General features: G+C 50.4%; 2 protein-coding genes across 7 annotated transcripts; one reads left to right on the forward strand and one right to left on the reverse strand.

Annotated features, from left to right (window-relative positions):
• The first annotated feature begins 636 nt into the window (after positions 1-636).
• On the forward strand, positions 637-9,513 carry LOC310832942 (adenine phosphoribosyltransferase-like). Of its 3 annotated transcripts, XM_083715309.1 has the most exons (7): positions 637-775; positions 2,813-2,970; positions 4,410-4,503; positions 5,286-5,432; positions 6,447-6,542; positions 6,688-6,861; positions 9,115-9,513. In XM_083715309.1, exons 2-6 carry the CDS (start codon positions 2,848-2,850, stop codon positions 6,843-6,845), a joined length of 618 nt encoding a protein of 205 aa, XP_083571435.1. In that variant the 5' UTR covers positions 637-775; positions 2,813-2,847; the 3' UTR covers positions 6,846-6,861; positions 9,115-9,513. The 3 variants fall into 3 exon arrangements, with proteins under 3 accessions (XP_083571435.1, XP_083571433.1, XP_083571434.1); XM_083715307.1 differs by lacking the exon at positions 9,115-9,513 and having other exon boundaries at positions 6,688-7,221; XM_083715308.1 differs by lacking the exon at positions 9,115-9,513 and having other exon boundaries at positions 640-775; positions 2,785-2,970; positions 6,688-7,221.
• On the reverse strand, positions 8,033-22,397 carry RAB34 (RAB34, member RAS oncogene family). 4 transcript variants are annotated; one of them, XM_083715277.1, is made up of 12 exons: positions 21,459-21,571; positions 19,833-19,891; positions 18,473-18,571; positions 17,087-17,178; positions 15,904-15,969; positions 14,710-14,811; positions 14,493-14,557; positions 12,825-12,876; positions 11,970-12,051; positions 11,194-11,284; positions 10,105-10,212; positions 8,033-8,872 (listed from the first exon to the last, which is right to left on the reverse strand). In XM_083715277.1, the coding sequence occupies exons 3-12, from the start codon at positions 18,524-18,526 to the stop codon at positions 8,805-8,807; spliced, it is 780 nt and encodes a 259-aa protein (XP_083571403.1). In that variant the 5' UTR covers positions 18,527-18,571; positions 19,833-19,891; positions 21,459-21,571; the 3' UTR covers positions 8,033-8,804. The 4 variants fall into 4 exon arrangements, with proteins under 4 accessions (XP_083571403.1, XP_083571402.1, XP_083571404.1 ...); XM_083715276.1 differs by lacking the exon at positions 21,459-21,571 and adding an exon at positions 20,814-21,026; XM_083715278.1 differs by lacking the exon at positions 19,833-19,891 and having other exon boundaries at positions 21,459-22,397.
• Positions 22,398-22,421: the final 24 nt, after the last annotated feature.

Consider the following 22,421-nt stretch of genomic DNA (forward strand, 5'->3'; position numbering starts at 1 on the left):
TAGATAAATAGGTACTGCTCCAGCCAGAAGGTAAATGGCATTTCCATGTGCTGCTCTGGTTCGCCAGAAGTGGCTTAGTCATGCTGGCCACATGACCCGGAAGCTGTACGCCGGCTCCTTCGGCCAGTAAAGCAAGATGAGCGCCGCAACCCCAGAGTCGGTCACGACTGGACCTAACGGTCAGGGGTCCCTTTACCTTTACCTTTATCACTTCCCTTAATCTAGACACAAGACTTCGGATGACTTCAGCCTTGCTGAAGCAGGATTTGCCCCACATCCTAAATGAGGAAACCATCTGGTGGGTTTCCTCTGGGGCATGGGGCACTGCCTCCTCCTGAGCCAAAGCATTGCTCCATCTAACTCCATGCTGCCAACACTGGCTGGCAGCATTTCTCCGCTGCTTTTCCTTATCACAAAGAAGTCTGATCTTTTGAGGAAAGCGTGTTTGTTGCAAGCCTCCCAATGAACTGGATTGAGCCCTACTCCTGTTCCGCTGCTTCTCTGGACCTCCCTTGTTGTTTTCTCCTCCTCCTGGGCTCCTGAATGAATTGTGAATAGCTTTAACTGTCAGGCCAGAGCTGGCCCTGGAGTCTGGACCCTGGCCAGGCAAGGGCTGGGCTTCCCCAGCTGTCACTGTCCGTGGCCCAAGGCCCTCCCTCCGTCCCTCCGCTTGGATCCAGTAGCACCTTTGGCCTCCCAGGAAAAAGCACCTCCTGAGTGTCCGTCTGTCTGGAAGAGGCCTGGGAAGAAGCAAAGATCAGATCTCCTCTCCCAGGTACTGGGCATGCCACATGGGGGAATGGGAAGTAGTGTGCTTTGGGGGTGTTTTCTCCCCCCAGGGAAATTCTGGGGCTGCCTCTGACGTTTGGGAAATGTCAACTTAATTGGGGTGGGCATTTATGTATTTATTTCGGAGAGCAGAGACCCACAGGCAAGGACGGAAGAGGATCCAGCCCACATTTGATTCCTCCTTTAAGAAATCCACGCCAAACTTCCAGAATGTTGCTGTTTCCATGTAGGATTCCAGCTCATCCCAGCAAATTCAGCTGGAGGGATTCTAGGGCGGTTTGGGGACGGGCGGGGTTCTTGCACAACCATTTCGCTTCCCTGGAAAGATTGGACTGTTTTTGCAAGGAGGAAGGAAAGGGATCGGGCCTGACAGGCTGGGAAGGGTGTGATAACTCTGCTGGGATAGCGCTGTCGTCGGCAGAGCGGGGGACACTTCACCTCGGGTCACGGGGTTCGAGCCCCATGTTGGGCCAAAAGTTCCTGCATTTTAGGGGGTTGGGCTAGATGACCCCCCTTCCAACTCCACAATTCTATGGCAGCACCTAAACTTTGGAACTCCCTGCCTGTTGATACCTTTTCACCGTCCTCTTTTTGGCTAAGCCTGCTAAACCTACTTTTCTTCAGACAAGACTACCCAGCTGTTTAGGAAGTTGAGGCAAGTCTTAATCTCTTTTCAGTCTACTGTTATTTTAACTTTACGAAAGCTTTAAATTATTGTTGTTGCTGTTAATTTTTCTGATTTATAATGCTATTGGTTTTTTCCAGAATTTTTTTTTATAATCTTTGTATTTGATTTTCAAATATATATGAATAAATGTGCATACATACATCAAAAAGCAGTACAAAATCCAAATATTGAGATTACTCTGAATCTCCTGACCCCCCCCTCCATCCCTTCCATCGGTCCTTTTGATTCTATTTTCAACTGCTTATCAATACCAGTTTTTCTCCAGTTTTTCATCTTCCTAAGTTATCTATACTTTCTGTTACATTACAAGTGTATTTATAATCCTGCTAATGTTTTGACCTGTTTACAATTATTTTGTATATACATTATAAACATTTCCCATTCTTTAAAAAAAAATTCTTGTCTTCTTGATTCCCAAGTTTCCCAGTTAATTTTGCCATTTCGGCACAGTCCATCAACTTAATGTTATTGATTTAGCTCTTTTGTAAACTGCTCTGAGGGCTCCCCCACCCCAATAAACTGATAGGTAACTGTTAAGAAATAAATAAGTAACTCTTGTCTTGCTGCAACGTCCCCACAAGCCAATCAGGATGAATTGCTCAATAAGCTGGTCATTAGAGCCCTGAGCCAGAATGTGGGCCTCTTGTTCTGCCATTGAGCCCCCAGAAGAAATATTCGAGTCATCATGATTCTGCATAATGGTCACTTTCCCCCAAAAAAGAAATAGGAAGCTGCCCCAGAGTGAGTCAGAGTGTTGGGTCTGTCTAGCCCCATATTGTTCGCACTGACTGGCAGAAGCTCTCCAGGGTTTCAGGCAGCTGTGCAGACTTGGAGATGTGGAGCAAAGCAAATACTCCTAGCAAGAAATATTCTAGTCCTCGTGAAGGTCAGTTTCATCCCTTTATTGTTAGACTTCCCTTTGCGGGGATTGTTTTATTCTGTTGTATTTTGTATTAATCTTGTTTTTAAAGTTGTATTTCAATCAATTGTTTTATATCTGGTGTTAGCCGCCCTGAGCCTGGTCTTGGCTGGGGAGGGCGGGGTATAAATAAAATATTATTATTATTATTATTATTATTATTATTATTATTATTATTATTAACTTACTGAGATGCTCTCAGCGATGCTTAAATGTGCATTTGCAGCTGTTAGAGGGAACTGCGAAGCCTTTTCGACACGTGGTTTAACTCTGGAAAGGCAGCTCACAAAGAAATGTGGAAGAGTCTGCTCCAATTGGTGCAAGATTTCTGGTGACTCTTGAGGAACTTTGCGATAGAAAGCATCTCTTTGGATGTATTCTTCTCCAGCCCCCAACCCACCCACCTTCCCTTACAGCTTCTCCTCCATCTGCTGACCCTAACCACGTCTCCATGGATCTGAAACACGTCCCCGACCCACGAGAGCAGGGCTGGTATTTGGGGCTGATGGCCCCCAACGTCAAAGGCCCCAGCTTCGCCTGGCTGGACCCCTCCCGCCTCTACTGCCATCCCCAGGTACCTGATGGACCGCAGGATAGCTCAGTCAGCAGAGCAGGAGACTCTTAATATCAGTGTTGCAGGTTTGAGCCCCGCATTGTGCCGTGGGGTTGGACTAGATGACCCACAGGTAGGAGTTGAGGCGGTGCATTACAGTGGGGGGTGGGAGTGAATGGACAGAAGTAGCTTTTTGTAACATGAGAGGCTGGTGTGGAACCGGGCTTTTCTCAGGTGGGAGATGGGAGAAGATAAGAGGCAGTGCGGTGTAGTGGTTAGAGCGTTATCCTGGGACGGACCAGGGCTAAAATCCCCACTCAGCCATGAAACTCTCCCTGGGTGTGACCCTCAGCCTAACCTACCTCACCGGGCTGTAGTCAGGGCCGGATTAACCATTAAACAAAATAAGCCTGTGCTTAGGGCAGGGGTAGGCAACATAAGGCCCTGGGGCCGGATCTGGTCCAATTGCCTTCTCAATCCGGCCTGCGGACGGTCCGGGAATCAGCGTGTTTTTACATGAGTAGAAAGTGTCCCTTTATTTAAAATGCATCTCTGGGTTATTTGTGGGGCATAGGAATCCATTCATTTCCCCTCCCCAAAATATAATCTGGCCCCCCACAAGGTCTGAGGGACGGTGGACCGGCCCAATGCTGAAAAAGGTTGCTGGCTCCTGGCTTAGGGCATCAAGGGAAAGCAGGCAGCGGAGAAATTTCCCATTGCTAGATTTACCATGGTGCTGTTGGGGAAAAAAGGCTCCCAGAATAAATGAAAAAATTACATACACACACTAACAACAACAAAATAGTAATAATAGAGATTTCCCGCCCAATTTATTTATTTATTAAATTCATATTACATGTTAGTTACCGTACAATTTCAGCACTGTACATAACATATATTATATTAAACATACGGATTCCCCACATCTAACCCTATACCCCATTCACCTTTTATCCAAATATCCATGTGATTTCCCTCACTGACTTGCACGATGTCCTTCTCGCTACATTAAAACTGTCGTTGTGTTCATATTTGTTCATCACATTAATCAATCCTCTGTTCTAGAATCATTGCATCTTAGCTTAATGAACTCAGTCAGTACTTATCCAAAGATTTACACTACCATTCCTTTCTTAATTCTTGTTTTGATCACATTCTAACTGACGCTGTCATCTTGGCTCGTTCAATATATTCGCAGAATTTAATTTGCCACTCTGACATCGAGGGAGTCTCCTTGCTCTTCCAGTTTCTGGCCACAAGTACTCTTGTGGCCGCTGTTGCGTATAAAAAGACTCTGACCTTATCTTTAGGGATATAGTAATAATAGAGATTAATGATACGCATTGATATTGGGAATACACAGAATTAGAATGGCAACTGGAAGCTCCCATTAGAAGGGAAGATTTGTGAGCCCCTTGATGCTGCCCCAGTCACTCTCCCTCCCTCTCTGATCTCGCCAGGCCTTGCAGGACTGCGTGGAAGATCTCCTGCAAACCTTTCGGGGCGACCCCATCGACCTGGTTGCCGGCATTGACGCAATGGGCTTCATCCTAGGTGAGTCGGGGCTTGGCTTGGCCGGAAAGCAAAGATCAACGCAGAAGCGATCCAAGGGATAAGAGATGCAGTGGAGAGTTCAACTGTGGAACTCCTTGCCACAGGGATGGCCACTGATTGCTTTAAAAGTGCATTGGGCAAAGCCACGGAGGAGGAGAGGGCTATCGATGGCTCGTGGCCGCAATGGCTGCGCTCTGCCTCCAGAGTCAAAGGCAGTAATGCTTCTGAAAATCAGTTGCTGGGAACTACAGGAGGAGAGAGGACTCCTTGTGCTCAGATTTTTCTTGCAGGTTTCCCTTTGGGGCGTCTGGTTCTGAAAACAGCCTGCCAGACTAGGTGGGTCCTCTTTGGCCCGATCCAGCAGGACTCCTCTGTTGTTCTTATGTTCCTAAAAATGCCTCTGAGCACATGCAGAGGGCATTCCCTCTCCAGCAAACCTTTCCTGCATTTCCAATTACAGGTAGGTAGCCGTGTTGGTCTGCCGTAGTTGAAACAAAACAAAACAAAACAAAATAAAATTTAAAAATTCCTTCCAGTAGCATTGGTACCAATAACTAATTTAGTTGGTCTCTAAGGTGCTACTGGAAGGAATTTTTAAATTTTATTTTGCATTCTCAATATGATGGCAAAGGACGCTGGAGTATTTTCCAAGCAGGGTTGAACCCTGGGGATAAGTTTGGTGAAAACAACATGAATCGGTTTGGGGCTGGGGTTAGGGAGGGCATGGTGTGGCAACTTACGATTCAGGGGGCACCCCTTTGCCCTTCTCAACTCGCCCTCAGGCGCTGCCATTGCCCACACCCTCCAGAAGGGATTTTTGGCCATACGCAAAGCCGGGCACCTGTGCGTGAAAACTCTCTCGAAGCCTTACAAGGACTACCAGGCTCGTGAGAAGGTGATGGAGATGCGGGCTGATGCCATCTCGCCAGGTGAGCCGAGATAATAATAATAGTAATAATAATAATAATAATAATAATAATAATAATAATAATAATAATATTTATATCCCCACCCATCTGGCTGGGTTTCCCCAGTCACTCTGGGCAGCTTCCAGTACATATAAAAACATAATTCAACGTCAAACATTTAAAACTTCCTGAAATAATAAGAATTTCTCCTTGTTCAGTTCTCCCTCCCCAAAGGAACTGATGTCCACACACACAGAGACAGGGTCAGGGCCACTAACCATTGAGCTTGCTGGCCACTGGAATTGACAGGAGCTGGGGTCCATCTACGCCCTCCTCCATCAGAGGCAGTAAATGCCTTTGCGGGCGCAGGAGGGAAGAGTTTTGCAGTTGCCCTGAGTTCTTGCCTGTGGGCAGGATCTTCTGCTGCACTTATAAATACAAATTAATGGAGGTGAATGCTAAAAATGGCTAATAAGTAGGTTTTATCTCCCCTGTCAGAGGCGGAAACCCCTCTGGATACCAGTTGCTAGAAACTGCAGGTTGGCCCCTGTGAGAACAGGAGGCCGGACTGATCCATCCAGGTTCTTCTTATGGAGGTCTATTGTGATTGCAGAACCTCCATGTCTAGCAGCAGTCTACCTGTGAATACAGGCACTGGAGAATTGGGCTCAGGACCAGCTTGTGGGCTTCCATTGGGCAGGGTTGCCGTATTTCTAGAAGTAAAAGGATGCAAAAGATGTATTTTCAGCAAACGCAAAGTATCAGAGCTTTTTCTGGGAAATGAAACTCAAAAGTTGTTGGCAATCAACCTCAAAATCCCGGATGTTTTGCCGGTTTTCCAAAATTTCCCCAAGGTGCTCTATTTGCCATGTGGCAACCCTACGCTTGGGCCCCCTTGGGTCTGATCCAGCACTGAGGTTTCCTAGCTATTGCTCCAGATCCACATATATTTTTTAAAGCTCTCAGGTAAGGAACGGGGTGGGGCAGAACATGGCACACTAACCCCACCTTGCCCTTTGCCCCCTTTCTGACCAGGCCTTCGTGTCTTGCTGGTGGACCAGTGGGTCGAGACCGGGGGGACGATGCGGAGCGCCATCCGCCTGGTGGAGGAACAAGGCGGCCTAGTGGCAGGTGGGTCGTAAGCAGGCGGCCGGGCTTGGCCCCCTTGGCATTCCTAGCAGTGATAGAGGTTGGTGGAGCCTCCAGCTGCAGGAGCAGTCTACCCTGGCTCTGAAGCTTTCGGTGATCGCTGCCTTTCCCCCAACCTTGCCTGCAGGCATCGCCGCCATCTGCGTGGAGGACAGCGAGGGCGGGCTGTGGCTGAAAGACCACTACAAGTGGGCGCACTGTGTGCCCCCCAAACTGATGCCCCAGTTCAACGCTCACCAGCTGGACTCCTTCCAGGCCTTCAACTCCAACCAAGGACCGCAGTAGGGAGGAAGGCGCACAGGTATATGCATGGCCCCCAAGGCGTCCCGCAGAGGCCCGTGGCATCCCAATAGTGGCAAACTCCGCCTGCTTCCCGGGCCATTAACCTCCGGGATCTTGCAAGCTCATAACTCCAGACCAGTTTGGGAATCTTGCCTGCGTGCCTTCCAGCTTATCTGGCACTCCATCAGAAAAAATGTTCCTTCTCCATGTTCTTCTGCCCTGGTGTAGTAATAAACCACCCGCTGAATCGGTGAAACTTAGAATCCGAGTTCGGAGGGACCCGAAGGGTAATCCATCCCAACCCACTGTAATCGTGGCTAAACTTTGATAGTGTTGATGTAAAAAGTGCTCCACGTTGCATTAAAAAAACAAACACTGAGGTCTTGGGTGAAGGACCTGAGGTGCAGAGAGGAGAGGGGAATGTTGTGGGGAGAGGAGGGTGTTATGGAATTGTAGCGCTGGAAGGGACACCAAGGGTCATCTAGTCCAACCCCCTGCATGGTCCTGGGGCCACACAGAGATGCCTGGAGGGCCACAGTTCCCCCTCCTAGCAGCGGAGCATGAAATTAAGTATTGGACAATATGGTGGGGTTGTGCCCAGCCAAGTTCTACCCAAAGACATACTGGACCTAAGTTAGTCACACCTGTTCTCATTGGAAGGTTCAGGAGTAGTTCAGCCCTTTCACACAGCACAGGGTTAGACTGTGGAACTCCCTGCCACAGGAGGCAGGCATGGCCACCAAACTAGATGGCTTCCAAAGAAGATTGGACAAATTTATGGAGGAGGAGAGGGCTTTCGATGGCTACTGGAGGCAGCAATTCTTCTGAAACCAGGGGAGGGGAGAGTGCTGCTCTTGGGTTTGAATCTCGCTTGTTGGTTTCCCTTTGAGGCATCTGGTTGGCCACTGTGGGAACAGGATGCTGGGCTAGATGGGCCCCTGGCCTGATCCAGCGGACTCCACTGACATCCCTAAGGAACCTCCAGGTTCAGAGGTAGTCTATCTTGATTAGTAGGTTCCTAGGGGGCATTTGGCTGCTGTGAGACTCCATCACATTCCTTGAGGCCCAAACACTCTTTGCCTCAGGGTCTGCCCTTGGCCCCCAGAAAGTCCCCCACAAGGAAATGTGCCCCCCAGGCTGAAATGACACCCTGCTGCTGGCCAACCCCATCAACACACATTCAAGGCAAGTTAGAAAAAGCACAACATTTCAACTTTTATTATGACCGAATGCGATTCGTACTGAGAGACCAGAGGTGCTTTGGTTAATGATTGCTGTCTGCATTAGGGTTTTTATGGGGGGGGGGGAGTGGGTCTTTGTGCCCAATGGGGTGGGACATGTCTCATGACACCAGAACCAGGGCACTATCTTACATGTCCTGGCACAGGAATTGATGTCACCAACAGGAAATGGTTGTGGCGAAGGAGCCCATTGAATGTAGAAATGAATGTAGAAATGTCTGATTATTCTCTTCCTGGGCTGCCCCACAAGAAGCCAAGAGGGCAGAAATATTTGGGGGTGGGAGAGCTCTGGGGGCAGAAAAACAGAACAGCTTCACCCAGGGAAGAGGATCAATTGTAGAGTTGGAAGGGAGCTCCATGAGACATCTAGTTTAACCCTTTCCAATGCAGGAATGACATACTGCTCAGTGGTTAGAACACCTGCTTTCTGCATGGAAAACGATTCCAGGCTGAGTCCGCGGCAGCAAGCCCAGGTGGGGCTGGGGAGGTCTTCTGCCTCAAATCTCGGAGAGCCACTGCTGCCAGTCAGTGCAGACAATACTGAGCTAGATGGAGCGATGGCTCCACTTAGTACAAAGCAGCTTCTGATGGTCCTATATATGAGGCAATCTGTTCTTTTCTTTAAAAAAAAATCATTAAAAAACAGCAACACTTTTCTTTGGTATAGAAATAAGTTCAGTGCAAATGTTCAGGCCAGTGAAATTCCTTCCCCCAACTTGCGTCACTGGCAACATTTCGCTCTCCGACGCTTCTCGGTCAGGTAAAGGTCCCGCTCGTTGCTGTGGATCCCTGAAAGAGGCAGAGCAAAAAATACTGGAAAACTTCAGCCTCTATGAGTAAAACAAGTTTCTAGTCCTTGTGAAGGTACAGGCAAAATGTGCAGGATAAAAACAAAACAAATGCACAAGCTCTAAGTTTGTAACAAACCCTGAAAACTAACCCATCTTTACCAATTATTTAATAATAATAAAAAAATACCTGCGGTGCAAATAAACTTTGCGGCAAATCACACAATTTTGCTTGGCTTGCAGAACTGTGGATCGCGGGGAAGAGGCAGCCGTAACCTTGGCGACACGGAGCCCGCCCCCCATCCCATTCTCATTGGCTAAACTCTGCCTGTCACCATCCATCTGCAGAGCTGTGTGTTTATTGAAAAACCACAAAACAGGGAAGCTTCCCAAGAATCCTCAGTCTCTATGAAGCAAACAGGTTTCTAGTCCTCATGAAGATGCAGTGAGAAACATGGTGGGCCGTGCTAGAGAGGGGACTTGAGAGGTATTGCTATTGTTATCTTAATGATTAGCTTATAGATCTTTTCAGTTTTTTATATCCTGTCTGTGTTGTTTTGCTTTGTGTAAGCTGCCTTGAGTTCCTGCTTGGGAAAAAGCAGGATATAAAGAAATACACTAAAATTAAAACATTATTATTTAACAAGCTTAGAAACCGCTTTATAGCACGGAGCCCTCAAAGATTAAAAAACAGCAGCAGCAGCAACAGCAACACAGCACAGCAGCTCTAAAAACAGAATAACTTCAATGAACCAAAAAAAGCACAGCAGAAGCACCTCTACAAATTATATTTGAGCACAGTAAATTTTGCAATAATAAATTATCATTAGATTTATTTGTATCCTATCTTTTCCCCTGGACTGCGGCTCAAGGCAGCTCAGACAAATTAAAGCAAGGCAGACAAAATGCAAAAACAGAACCAAAACAAAACGAACCAATCTATTAAAACGCAGGGAACAAAAACAAGACGGGCTGTTCTGCTTGCAGAACTTTTGCTGGCGGAAGGATGTGGCTTTTTCCCAGGGCAGAATTTATACCGAAATTCTGCACCATGCTTTGGGGTTTTTAAAGTGCTGAATATGCACAGTTCCATTTACAAAGCTCTGGACAGCACCAAGCTGGTTCTGGGGCAGACGTGGGGCTGCCTTTGTGGAAACTGGGGGGTGGGGGGCTGTTTGAAGTTTCCGCCCGCTATGGGGCCAGCTGGACGCATGTGACGAGGGGCACACTTACGCACGACGTCGCCAATCCTTCTTGCGCTGCTCCTCTCCAGCTCCGCCATCACGCTGCCCTCAAAGGTCAGCGCTGCAACCCGGAAAAAGAATTCCCGCACATTCTCACCTGTGGGGAGGGGTGTGTGGGGGGTGATACCGTTTCCTTAAAAACCATAGACCACCCTCTCCTCCTCCATAAATTTGCCTAATCCTCTTTTAAAGCCTGTTAAGTTGGTGGCCATCGTTGTCTCCTGTGGAAGTGAGTTCCGCAGGTTAACCAGACACTACATTCAGAAATATACTCTTTTAGCTGTCCCGAATTTGCCAGTCGGAAGACCCTCCTGCTGGATCAGGCCTGTGGCCCATCTAGTCCAGCCTCCTGTTCTCACATGGGCCAGCCAGGTGTTTTGTTTTTAATTATTATTATTATTTATTGAATTTATATACCACCCTAAACCTGGAGGTCTCAGGGTGGTTCACAGAAAAAATCACAATATATAAAATCCAAACAAAAACACCGCCCTCAAAAGAGCCACATTTTAAAAGGATATAGGATGTCAATCAGATCAACCAAAGGCCTGGTTAAAAAGGAACTTTTTCCTGGCAACTAAAGGTGTATAGTGGACGCTCGGGTCGCGAACGTGATCCGTGCGGGATGCATGTTCGCAACCTGCAACAGTGCGTCTCTGCATGCGCCAGTTGCAGATTAGCGCTTCTGTGCATGCACAAAGCACGGTTTAGCACTTCTGCGCATGAGCGACTGCCAAAACCCGGAAGTAACCAGAACGGGTTTCTTCCAGGTTTCAGTGGTCTGCACCCAAAAAAAATGCAACCTGAAGCATCTGTAATCTGAGGTATGACTATATAATGAAGGTGCCAAGCGAATGTCCCTGGGGAGAGCATTCCACAGTCGGGGAGCCACTGCAGAGAAGGCCCCGTTCTCGTGTTGCCACCCTCCGGACCGCTTGAGGAGGAGGCACACGAAGGAGGAGGTTTATTATGGTTTATTCGAGCACAAGGGCAACTCTCCCCTCCTGCAGCCTCCAGCCACAGGTACTCGGAAGTATTTCGACCGAGAACAGAGTCGCTGTGCAAAAGAGAAACTTACCTGTGAGCGAGGAGACAGCCCAATATTCAGCCTCCATTTCCTTGGCCACCTTGAGAGCTTCCCTCTCGATGAGGCTGTACTGCGCCGGAGACTGTGAGAGGGAAGGGAAGGGCTCAGGAGGAAGGAAGGACAGCGGCAGGAGCTCCAGGAACCCAGCTAGAAGCACTGCTTCCCTGCCTCCCCTTCCCTCCAGGGTGAGTTTCAGATTGGAAGCTGCTTGGGGCAGAGAGCTACCCCCTTGCGAAGCACCAATCACAAAGACGGCGCTATGGCTGAGAGAATATAAGGTTTGTGGAAGTGTCCTCTTTCCTTGCCCCCTTAATGATAAATAACCGGGCTGGATTTGGCTGGATCCTGAACTGGGCTGATCCAACGGGATCCAGCTTTCGATCAAGTTGCCAGGATCACCTTGGAAGCAAAGCGGAGGAGTGGCAAGTCGGGGGGCAGGTAGAAGGAGTTTTGGCTGTGCCTGTTCCCTGTAAGCCCTCGTGAAGAACTTCCATGAATCAGTAGCCTCATCCCCCAGGGCATCATGGAATTGTGGAAGGGGCCTCCAGGGGTCATCCAGCCCAACCCCGTGCCATGCAAATGATCCTGGGCTGGAGGGCCAGTCAGTGGTTGGAGGAGGGAGGGCTCTGCGCAGCTTCAATGAATGAGCCCTGAACGGAGTTCGCAGGAGATGCCTTCTGAACAAGGCAGAGGGTCCTGCAGGGAGGTGGGGCAGGCAGGATACAGCCCACCCTCTGTCTCCCTCTCTCCTTTTCTCCCCAACTTACGCTGAGATCCTTCTTGGTGCCGACGAGGAAGAGAATGGCGCTAGAAGGGTCATTCTCCTTCAGGGCATCAGCCAGCCACTGCCTGGAACAGATTGGGCAGAGAGAGAAATCCAGGAGTGGAATTTATCACTGCTACTATTATTTATTTCCTTATCTATCTATCATCATCATCATCATCATCAAACCTTTTATTGGCATCACATACAACATCCAAAACAAATCAATAGAGAATTACCACTTCCCCAGTAGCACAAAACATTTGCTAAAAGAAAGGAAGCAGAGAGGTCTACCGTCACATGTCTTGGTCTCCAGGGAGATCAGACGTCTGCAGTGTATTTCGACAACAAAAAACCAAAGAGAGATATTTAGCCACTAACTTGGTGAGCTCCTGATCATTTCCAGTAAAAGAAAATGTATGACCTCTGACTCTCGCTTCTCGGCCTTTTGGCTAAGATCAACTGTAGTATCTTTCTATCGTGTTGATATCCAAGGAGCTCCAGGGGGCGTGCAGAGTTCTGCTCCTCCCTGTTTTATCCTCACAACAACCTTGCGAGGTAGGATAGAGGCCGAGAGGGGCCCTGACCTCCCCACAAAGCGTCAAAGGTACCAAAATGAAGGGGGTTGTTTTAATCTCTTGACGGTGCACACAGAGGTGTGAGGGAGCCCCAAAACGTCATCGAGTCCAGCCCCCCGCAATGCAGGAATCGCAGTACGGTCACACGGGTGCAATTTGGTTCTGGAATCAATGTTGAGTCAGGGGCTCGATCCAGCACAACTCACAGCCACGCACACACACCCTGTTGACAGCACAGCTTTGACGCCAGCTGGTGACGGCGAACTCGACAGGTAACTCACCTGGTATGGCCCAGGGATGCCACGTCATTCAGGTCAAAGACGATGATGATGGCTGCGGAGAGGCAGGGAGAGTTGCAGAGTTGAGGTCACGGAGGAGAAAAGGGGATCACTTTCTAAGTCCCCTTCCCCCCCAAAAAAAAATTAAAACAGTTCAAGGTCTGGAGAAAAGGGAGGGCTTAGATGTTATTGAGATGGTAAATTTTGGGAAATGCTGGATGGGGGACTTTCAGCCACATGCCCCAAAGTTAAGCCCTCAAGCACAGTGGCGTCACAATGGGGGGAGGGCGGTGCGCCCCAGGTGACATGTTGGGGGGTGATAAGAAGGCACCCCGTGGGGGTTTGCGGCAGCGTGAGCAGCCATCGTTCTGCCACAGCTGCATATGGAGGATACAATACGAGAATCTACGATACGAGAATCTTTATTGTCATTGTCCCATAGGGAACAACGAAATTGAAAAAATCTACATCAGACATTCAAAAACCAACAAGCCTGCTATCCCAGCTATCCCAGCCTGGTTAGCACCCTTAAAACTCTGACACCCCATAATTAAATACAATATACTCCCATAGAGACTACCTTATACTGCATTTAAAACCAAAATCACATTTGGATAGAAACTGTTTCTCTGCAGCCGCGAGCAGAGGATCCTGCTGCCGCCACCAAACCCCTATGTACAGCGCATGTGCGATGTCGCACACATGCGCTGTACATAACGACGTTGCACATGTGCTGCACATAGCGATTTGCCGCCAGCACCACCTAAGCAGAGGATCCCAGCACCATCCGTACGGCGCTGGAGCAGTGCCGCCGGCAAACCCCTATGTACAGCACATGTGCGGCGTCGCTATGCACGGTGCATGCGTCGTACGTAGTGACACCGCAGGTGCGCCCTACACAGCGATGCCCCGCCCTGGGTGTCACAACGTATTTGTTCGCCCCTGCCCAAGCATAACCAAGTAACAAGAGATATTCATTGGCACACACTGACTTCCCACATGGATGGGACCCCAGTGGTCACAAAAGAGGGTTCCTTCCTGCAGTTTTTCACCACCCACGGAGAACACCAAGAGGAACCCAGTTTTCCCCTTTCAAATGTTGCTCGCATGTCCTTGCAGGGAAGCCCCTGTTGGGATGCCACCGGGGAGACGGGGGCATTTGGCAGGCCCCTGACTCGCTCCAGCCCCCGGCCGGCAGCTGGGCGAACTCCGGTTCCCGGAACAGCATCAATCAGCGACACGAGCCTCCGAAACGTTCAGAAGCTGTGCATGCTCTTATCAGCAGAGTGAATAAATCCTCACAATGGAAGTGGTGGACAGAGACGTGTGTAAGAATTATTTACAGGCGTTTATTCAGCATAGTTCAGGAACAAAGGAAAAACATGTCTGCTTCCCTTCGTGTCCAACAAAACAGCAATAGCAAAAGCAATATACAAATGAAGTTCCCAGCAGACTGTGCTGGAAATGTAAACAGGCGTGTGACACACAACAGTCATGCCTGTTCCTTTTAAGGTGGAACAGAACTATATCCTAACAGCCCCCATAAGGAGCTAGTCCTCAAGGTTGCTTGCCCACCTGTTAGCTGTGTTCCAGGGAGCTATCTGCTGCAAAGAGAGACACAGACAGACAGACAGACAGACCCTCCAACCCCTGATAATCGCATTGTCTCACCTTGAGCTCCACGGTAGTAGGTGGAGGCAATGCATTTGAAGCGTTCCTGGCCGGCCGTGTCCCACCTGGCAGGGAGGCAAGGAAGGCATTAGGCTGCAGGTGCCGCAGAGCTCCAGAGCAGGGCTTCTCCACGTAGTGGGGATGACTGAGGAAGGGGGCCAAGGGGGGGTCCCCCTGCAGGACGGACAGGTTGGGTAGGTGGGCTGCAGGTACTCACAGCTGCAGGCTGAAGGGGACTCCCAGCACCTCAAACCGCTCCATCTCAAAGTCCACCCCAATGGTGGCTTTGTAGTTCTTGTCGAAAGTGTCTTTGCAAAAGCTGACGATAAGGAGAGAGAGAGAGAGAGAGAGAGAGAGAGAGAGAGAGAGAGAGAGAGAGGTGTCAAGGAGGAGAGGGTTGGCTTCTGCATCAGCCTCTTCCTGCTCAAGATCAATAATAATATTTTTTTATTTATACCCCGCCCTTCCCGGTTCAAAAACCAGGTTCAGGGCGGCTAACAACAAATTTAAAACAATTATAAAAGCAGCATAAAATGCAGTATAAAAACATGAATAACAATAAAATTAAAAAATCAATTTAGGGGAAATAAGCCTTAGATAATCCCCAGGTCTAGCTTAGATAATCCCCAGGTTGAGCTGGCTGAATTGGTCCTACTTGGGCCAGCGAGTAGGCCAGGGGAGAATTAGCTGTGGGGTCTCAGAGCGGGTGATCTTCATAAAAGGGAGGGGGAGGGAAGGGAAGGGAAGGGAAATAAAAGATCAGGCTGAATTCAAATTAAAAGCCAGGCGGAATAGCTCTGTTTTACAGGCCCTGTGGAAGGAGGTTAAATCCTGCAGGGCCCTGGTCTCATGGGACAGAGCATTCCACCAGGTTGGAGCCATCAGTGAAAAGGCCCTGGCCGAGGATAGGCTGACTTCCTTAGGGCCCGGGACCTCTAAACTATGGTTGTTCATGGACCTTAAGGTCCTCTGTGGGCAGACCAGGAGAGGCGGTCCTGTAGATACAAGGGCCCTAAGCCACAAAGGGCTTTAAAGGTCCATTGGCAAATGGAGGGGGTGCTCCTCTGCTCCCCCCCCCCACGAGAAACAGCAACCCTCTAGCAGTCATCCCTTTGCACAGTTCAGAGAGACATTTGCAGCCAGGCAAAAACACCCAAGGACAGTCAGGGTGTGGGGCGTACCGACAGCCAAAAGTCACAGGTTCGTCATCCTGGCATAAAAGGACTTGGGGGTCAAATCCACACTTTACATTTAAAGTGCTCTAAACAGCCGTGGGGCCCCCTGGGGATTGCCGTGTGTTCAGGGTGCTGAACTCCATGAGCTACAGTTCCCTGTACCCTGAGCAAACTACAATTCCCAGGATTCTCCAAGACCTGGGCCCCGATCCGCCCGGGTATTCCCCCATAGTTACCGGTTGATCAGGCAGGTCTTCCCCACAGAGAGGTCACCGACTACGATGATCTTGGAAATTTTAAACCTGTTGAGAAGGGGGGAAAGGCTGAGTTAATGTCTAGGGAAAAGGTAGCCTGGAGAGACTCCCCTAATAGAAACTGTTCATAATGCCAGGGGGCTTTTATCTCAGCTAAGATAAAGGGTGACTGAGGGGAGATAAAAGGGGTGGAGTGTGATAGAGATGGGTAAAATTACCCCTGGGGTGGCGAAAATCGGATAGAGAAGTCTTTCTCCTTCTCTCGTCATGCTATAGCGAAAGAGACTTGCACATTTAAAGACAAACTGACTTGCAGTTTCTGAAACAATACGTGAAGCAAAACACAGCTGTCCTTAGAAATTCACATTTTCCATGGATTTTGCAGTTCAGTTCTCCAGACAAGTAAAGTGTGCACGGATGAAAAGGGTGCATATGAATGCAGGCATCAGTGAAAAATAACATACAAGGCTGCATTCTATTCGGGGAAACCACTGTGCAAAAATATTCATGTTAGACAAGAATACAGAATACATTTGTACAGAAGGAGGAATTTGCAGGAAAATGCTGACAAATCAGCTGTGATGTTTGCATTCTGAGGGTTGGACTAGATGGGCCTTTCAGTCCCTCCTTCCAGCTCTACAATTCCAGGATTCTGTGCAGGAGATTCAGGAGAGAGAAAAGGAATAGACTTCTGTGCCCCTAACTGATCTGTGGATTGGCCTCTAGAAGGTCATGACGATGGTCTTTAAAGGTGGAGACAAGGGTCTCCGTAAATAAGAACATAATAAGAGCCTGGCTGCTGGATCAGGCCCAGTGGTCCATCTAGTTCAGCCTCCTGCTCTCACAGCGGCCAACCAGATGCCCCAAAGGGAAACCCACCATCAGGATTTGAACACAAGACCCCTCTCTTTTCCAGCAGCTAGTATTCAGAAGCATTGACTGCCTCTGACTATGGAGGCAGAGCAAGCTCATCCTGGCAAGGAGCCCTCGATAGCCCTCGCCTCCTCCAGGAATTTGTCCAAACCTCTGTCGAAGCCATCCAAGTGGCAGGGAGTTCCACAGTTTAACTCCGCACGGTGTGAAGGAGGACTTCCTTTTATCCACCCCAAATCTTCCGACCTTCAGCTTTGTTCAGTGTTCTCATGTTCTGGCGTTAAATACTCACCCCACGGTCCCCGTCCTCTGGGACTGGCACATCCCAACCACTTTGGGGTGAAAGGAGGTCCTGGAATGGAGCACGGCCCCTTTGGTGAAGCACTGGGAAGGAAAACGAGGAATGGGGGGAGTTACGGCACTGCCACACGCCCCATTCTGTATGCTCCTTCCAATGCAAAGACTCCCCCCAGCACCACATGCACAAACCCACAAGAAACAAATATGTTTGTGTGCATTTTAAAGAAAAGTTTCCCTAACCGCTGAGTTCACAGGCTACCTGTGCAGCCACACACACACACCTCTAAGTTTTTGATGCTCTTAAGTAGGCATAGGCAACCTTCGGCCCTCCAGATGTTTTGGACTACAATTCCCATCATCCCTGACCACTGGTCCTGTTAGCTAGGGATCATGGGAGTTGTAGTCCCAAAACAGCTGGAGGGTCGAAGGTTACCTATGCCTGCTCAAGAGCATGGGTAGGCAAACTAAGACCTGGGGGCCTGATCCGGCCCAATTGACTTCTCAATCTGGCCCCCGGACGGTCCAGGAATCAGCGTGTTTTTACATGAGTAGAATGTGTGCTTTTATTTAAAATGCATTTCTGGGTTATTTGTGGGGCATAGGAATTTGTTCGTTTTCTTTTTCAAAATATAATCCGGCCCCGCACATAGTCTGAGGGACAGTGGACTGGCCCCCTGCTTAAAAAGTTTGCTGACCCCTGCTCTTGAGGAATTAAAAGGGTTTTCCCTCCACCGTTTTCTCCCTACCAGAGCTGAACGGGAACCCTACGGTCATCTAGTCCAACCCAGGCCAGGAGACTGATTTTTTCCCGTTATTGTCCTCCCCCTGATTTGAGCCGGTGGGCCAGTTGAAAAAGGCTCCAGATCGTTTTCCCCAGGACATCCGGGGAATATTGCATGGGGACGGGGCCTGGGGTTGGGCTAGATGACCCTGTGGGCTCCCTTCTGACCCTACAGCTCTATGATTCTTTAAAAGGCCTGCTCTCCAAATACAGGTCGCACACCCCACTCTCTGTCCAGGCACAGCCTCCCACCAAAAATCTCCAATCTGGTGCAAGCACCCCAAAATTCCAGCACCCCCAGTTTGGCTCCATAGCTGAGCCATTCCTGGCTTCCATTCTCTTTTCCTAGCAGAAAGGGGGGTGAGAAATGTGCATGCCAGCAGGACTTGGGAACCGTTCTCAGATCAAGGGCCACACCGGCTCCTTGGCAACCTTCCGAGGACGGAAGATCAGTGGTGGGTGGGGCCAGAGGGGAAAGGGGCGGAGCCACAGGTGCAAAACCACCCTGATGCTAAAAAGTGAGATTCTGACACCATAAGTGTTGCTGCTGAGCTCTGCCTGCCACCCCCTGCCTCCAAGGACTCCTGGCCCCCTTACCGGCGGCAGTTCGGCAATGACGCGGTCCCGCCTGACGGGGGCAAGGATATTCATCGTCGGGACTCGAGGTTTGACTGCAGAGCCGTCCAATATTCCCACCTGGAAGCACAGATTTTAATTTCTGAAAAGTGGGCAGCGCAGGTGTCCATGCCACACACACACACCCTTGCCCTTCTCCTTGGGGCAGTTTCGAACTTTGGACTGTAAGCTCCTTGCCGCTGGGACCTTTCACTGCAGTCATTTCCCTGCTTTTTTAAAATCATAAATCTAGAAGTGATGACATAAGAAGAGAGCCTGTTGGACCAGGCCAATGGCCCCTCCAGGCCAGTATCCTGCTCTCACAGTGGCCGACCGGGGCCCCAAAGGGAGGTATTCAGAGGTAGACTGTCCCTGGGCATGGAGGTTCTGCTATCACAGTAGAGCTCCATAAGAAGTTGCTGTCTCTGTCCATGGAGTTTTCTTGGCTGGGATACTGGAGTGGCTTGCCGGTTCCTGCTCCAGGTGGATCATGTTTGGTCAAAACTCTCCACTATGACTTGTCCATCTTGGGTGGCCCTGCATGGCATAGCTCATAGCTTCTCTGAGTTATTCAAGCCCCTTCACCACAGCAAGGCAGTGATCCATGAAGGGGCTGAAGAATGGATGCTTTTGAATTCTGGTGCTGGAGGAGACTCTTGAGAGTCTCATGGACTGCAAGAAGATCAAACCTCTCCATTCTGAAGGAAATCAGCCCTGAGTGCTCACTGGAAGGACAGGTCCTGAAGCTAAGGCTCCAAGACTTTGGCCACTTCATGAGAAGAGAAGACTCCCTGGAGAAGACCCTGATGTTGGGAAAGATGGAGGGCACAAGGAGAAGGGGACGATAGAGGACGAGATGGTGGGACAGTGTTCTCGAAGCTACCAGCATGAGTCTGACCAAACTGCGGGAGGCAGTGGAAGACAGAAGTGCCTGGTGTGCTCTGGTCCAGGGGGTCAGGAAGAGTTGGACACGACTAAACAACAACAACAAGAGGTTGCTGGATCAGGCCAAGAGCTTGTCTAGTCTAGCATCCTGTTCTCACAGGGGCCGACCAGATGCACATTATCCATCACTGAAAAACTCTTCCCCAAATATTCTGCGTTACCTGATACTTGATGTTTGAGGGACCCACTTTGGGGCGCTGAAAAGACCTCCAAAAGAAATATGGGGCTTCCGGTGGGAGCAATAGAATCCTAGATTTGTAGGGGGGGGGGACCCTGGAGCCCTCCAGGTGTTTGGGAAGGGCTGTGGGTCAGTGCTGCAGAGCATCTAATTTGAATGCCAACCCCCCCATCTTACGGGGTACCTCTGGCTCAGACACCATCCCTTCACCCAGCTTACCTTGCAGGGTTATCATGAGGGTTAAAATGGAGAGGGCTATGCCAACCACCTTGAGCTCCCTGGGGGAATATAAATTGATAAATGATGGTGCTGCACGCACTTGCCTCATTCATACAGGGCACCCATAAAACAATCCAGGGTGCGCCCCCAAAACAGTGCCTCGGGTGAAGGCGTCCTGGCTGGCAGCAGGCGGGTGCAACGGAATTGCTGTAGGCCGCTAAGTTTTCCAGTCTGCGTGTACAAATTTTACAAAATAAGAAAGAGGAAAAAAACTCTTGTGAGAGTTTGGATCCAGGCAGGGAGATTAGGAGAGAGAGCGGGAAAAAAATCATAGGATGTTCCCTACGGAGTCAGATACATTGGTCCATCTGGCTCAATACTGTCTACACTGACCGGCAGCAGCTCCTCAAGGTTTTTGACAGGAGTGCTACCTGGCGATGCTGGCAGAATTTGAATCCAGGACCTTCTGCATGCAAAGCAGATGCTCTCCCACTGAGCTATAGCCCATCCTTTAAAAAATAAACCAAGATTCTAGTCTTCCTGGCTCTGGGTTAAAGGCTGGTTTAAATGGGGACACAGAAGAAGTGGCTGTATGCCTTTCCATACGATGCTCCCTACTGAGTCAAGACACATTGGCCTGCCTAGCTCAGGAGTCTCTGGCCGGCAGCAGCGGCTCTCCAAAGTTTCAGGACTGCATTGGGAGCCTTCTGGATGCAGAAAAGCTGCTCTGCCCTTCCCCTGCTCTCCCCCCTCCGCCCCCCAAATCAAAGCCGTCTGTTGTTTTTCAACTCTTCTCCTAAGCCTGGGAGGGAGCAGACATCCTGGCAGGCCTCAGCACCTCTCCTGGATGCGGGCAAGACGTGGCGAAGACAGGGAGAAGGAGGGAGAGGGAGAGGGTGGGGGCCCCTTTTGCAGAGGGTGGGGGCGCTTGCAATGCCCCGGGCAAGGAAGGCATGGCGGAGCCGGGAGCCTGGTACTCACCGCCCGCCCCGCCGCCTGTGGTCCCGCTCGCTGGAAGTCTGCAGCCGGAAAGGAGGAGGAGGAGGGTCGCGTAACCCGATCCCCGGAAATTCCAGGGGATGCGGAGGAGGAGGAGACCCGGGATGGCGAGACACCCGTTCCTTCCAGGTTCGCCTGCAGCCCAGACGGGGCGGGCGCAGGCGGAGGCTGGGCAGCCCGCCGAGGATCTGGTCCCGGGGAAGGAAGAGGTGCGGGGACTCACGGAGACTCTCCTCTTGGTCATCCCGCACCGATCCAGGCGCTCTGCATAGTCTCAGAGGCGCCCTCGCCGTCCACAGAACAAGCGCCGCCAACCCTCTCCTCTCCTCTGCGCCCATCCTGCATTGCTCAAGGCGCTCTGCGTAAATTCAGAGGCGCCCTCGCCGACGGCAGGGCGAGCAAAATAGGTGCGGGGGCTCCCGGAGGCCACCAACATCCCCGTTCCTCCTTGTCATCCATCCTATCCTGCGCTCAAGGCGCTCTGCGTAACCTCAGGGGCGCCCTCGCCGACGGCCGGGCGGGCAAATAGGTCTCGGGGCTCAGCTCACCTACCCACCCAGCCTCGGCGGTTTGCCCAGCGCCCCCGCCTCTCTGGCTTCTCCCCACCCCCTCCGTGCGCCCCCTTACCTTCTGCAGCCAGGCGAGGCTCTGGCCGGAGGCATCTGCTCCCGATTAGTGACTCAGAGCCCGGCGGGGGCGGAGGAGGCGGCGGGGCGGGCGGAGCCCCCTGCAGGCGCCGACGGAGGGCGAAGAAGCCGCCTTCGCAGGGAGACTCCAGGGAGGCGAGGTTTGCACTCTGCACACGCTCAGATGCTCGCGCGATTTCTCATGGGGACTCCACCGGCGATCCTGTGGGATTTCGGCTCAGCTCAAAACTGTTCCCCTGGCAAGATGTTTCTCTTGTCCCTCTTTCCGATTGTAAGACCCTCGGGGCTGAGCGCGGCTCTTCCCTTTAGTTTCCTTCTTCTTGCGCTTCACGGGCGGGAAGCGAGCGATCCAGTCGAGTTTGCCTCTTCGCCTAAGCAACGAAGAGCTTGACCGGTCCTCGCCTGCCCTTTGGAACTCCCTGCCCTTTGATTTCGGGCAGGCGCCTGCACCGTGGCGATTCAGGCGCCTGCTGAACAACTTTCCCCCAAATTTCTAGTTACAGGTAGGTAGCCGTTTTGGTCTGTCGTAGTCGAAACAAAACAAAACAAAACAAAAATTCCTTCCAGTAGCATCTTAGAGACCAACTAAGTTAGTTATTGGTATGAGCTTTCGTCTCCGCAGGCGTGTCCTTTTTCGCCTGCGATTCCCACTCGCGATTTTACGTTAGTATTTAACTAAGAAATTGGTGGATTCATAGAGAAACAGGGCTAAGTGAAAATAGCCACTGTAAATAGGCGCATCTGGATACTTTGTTACCATTTAACTGAGTTACGCTGCAAAGACCATTTGCAGAAGGGCTCCTGTTGCATTACCTGCAATCACCTGCAGGAGTCTTGGAGTTTTGTGGACACGTGTATGTGCAAATGCTCCCACTCTTTCCGCAACCTTTCCTCTCCCCGCCCCATCCTTTTCCAGGATGTTCGCGTTTCCGCCTGCTTCTTG

Source organism: Podarcis gaigeae (assembly GCF_964106915.1).
Source record: "Podarcis gaigeae genome assembly, chromosome: 15".
Classification (NCBI taxonomy): Eukaryota; Metazoa; Chordata; class Lepidosauria; order Squamata; family Lacertidae; genus Podarcis; species Podarcis gaigeae.

Coding starts and splice junctions, on each gene's coding strand:
- LOC310832942 (XM_083715309.1), top strand. CDS start 2,848: ATGGATCTGAAACACGTCCCCGACCCACGAGAGCAGGGCTGGTATTTG. Junction 2,971..4,409: donor GCCTCTACTGCCATCCCCAG/GTACCTGATGGA, acceptor TGATCTCGCCAG/GCCTTGCAGGACTGCGTGGA. Junction 5,433..6,446: donor GGCTGATGCCATCTCGCCAG/GTGAGCCGAGAT, acceptor CTTTCTGACCAG/GCCTTCGTGTCTTGCTGGTG.
- RAB34 (XM_083715278.1), bottom strand. CDS start 18,526: ATGAATATCCTTGCCCCCGTCAGGCGGGACCGCGTCATTGCCGAACTG. Junction 12,877..14,492: donor CTACTACCGTGGAGCTCAAG/GTGAGACAATGC, acceptor GCCTCTCCGCAG/CCATCATCATCGTCTTTGAC. Junction 12,052..12,824: donor GCATCCCTGGGCCATACCAG/GTGAGTTACCTG, acceptor AATCTGTTCCAG/GCAGTGGCTGGCTGATGCCC.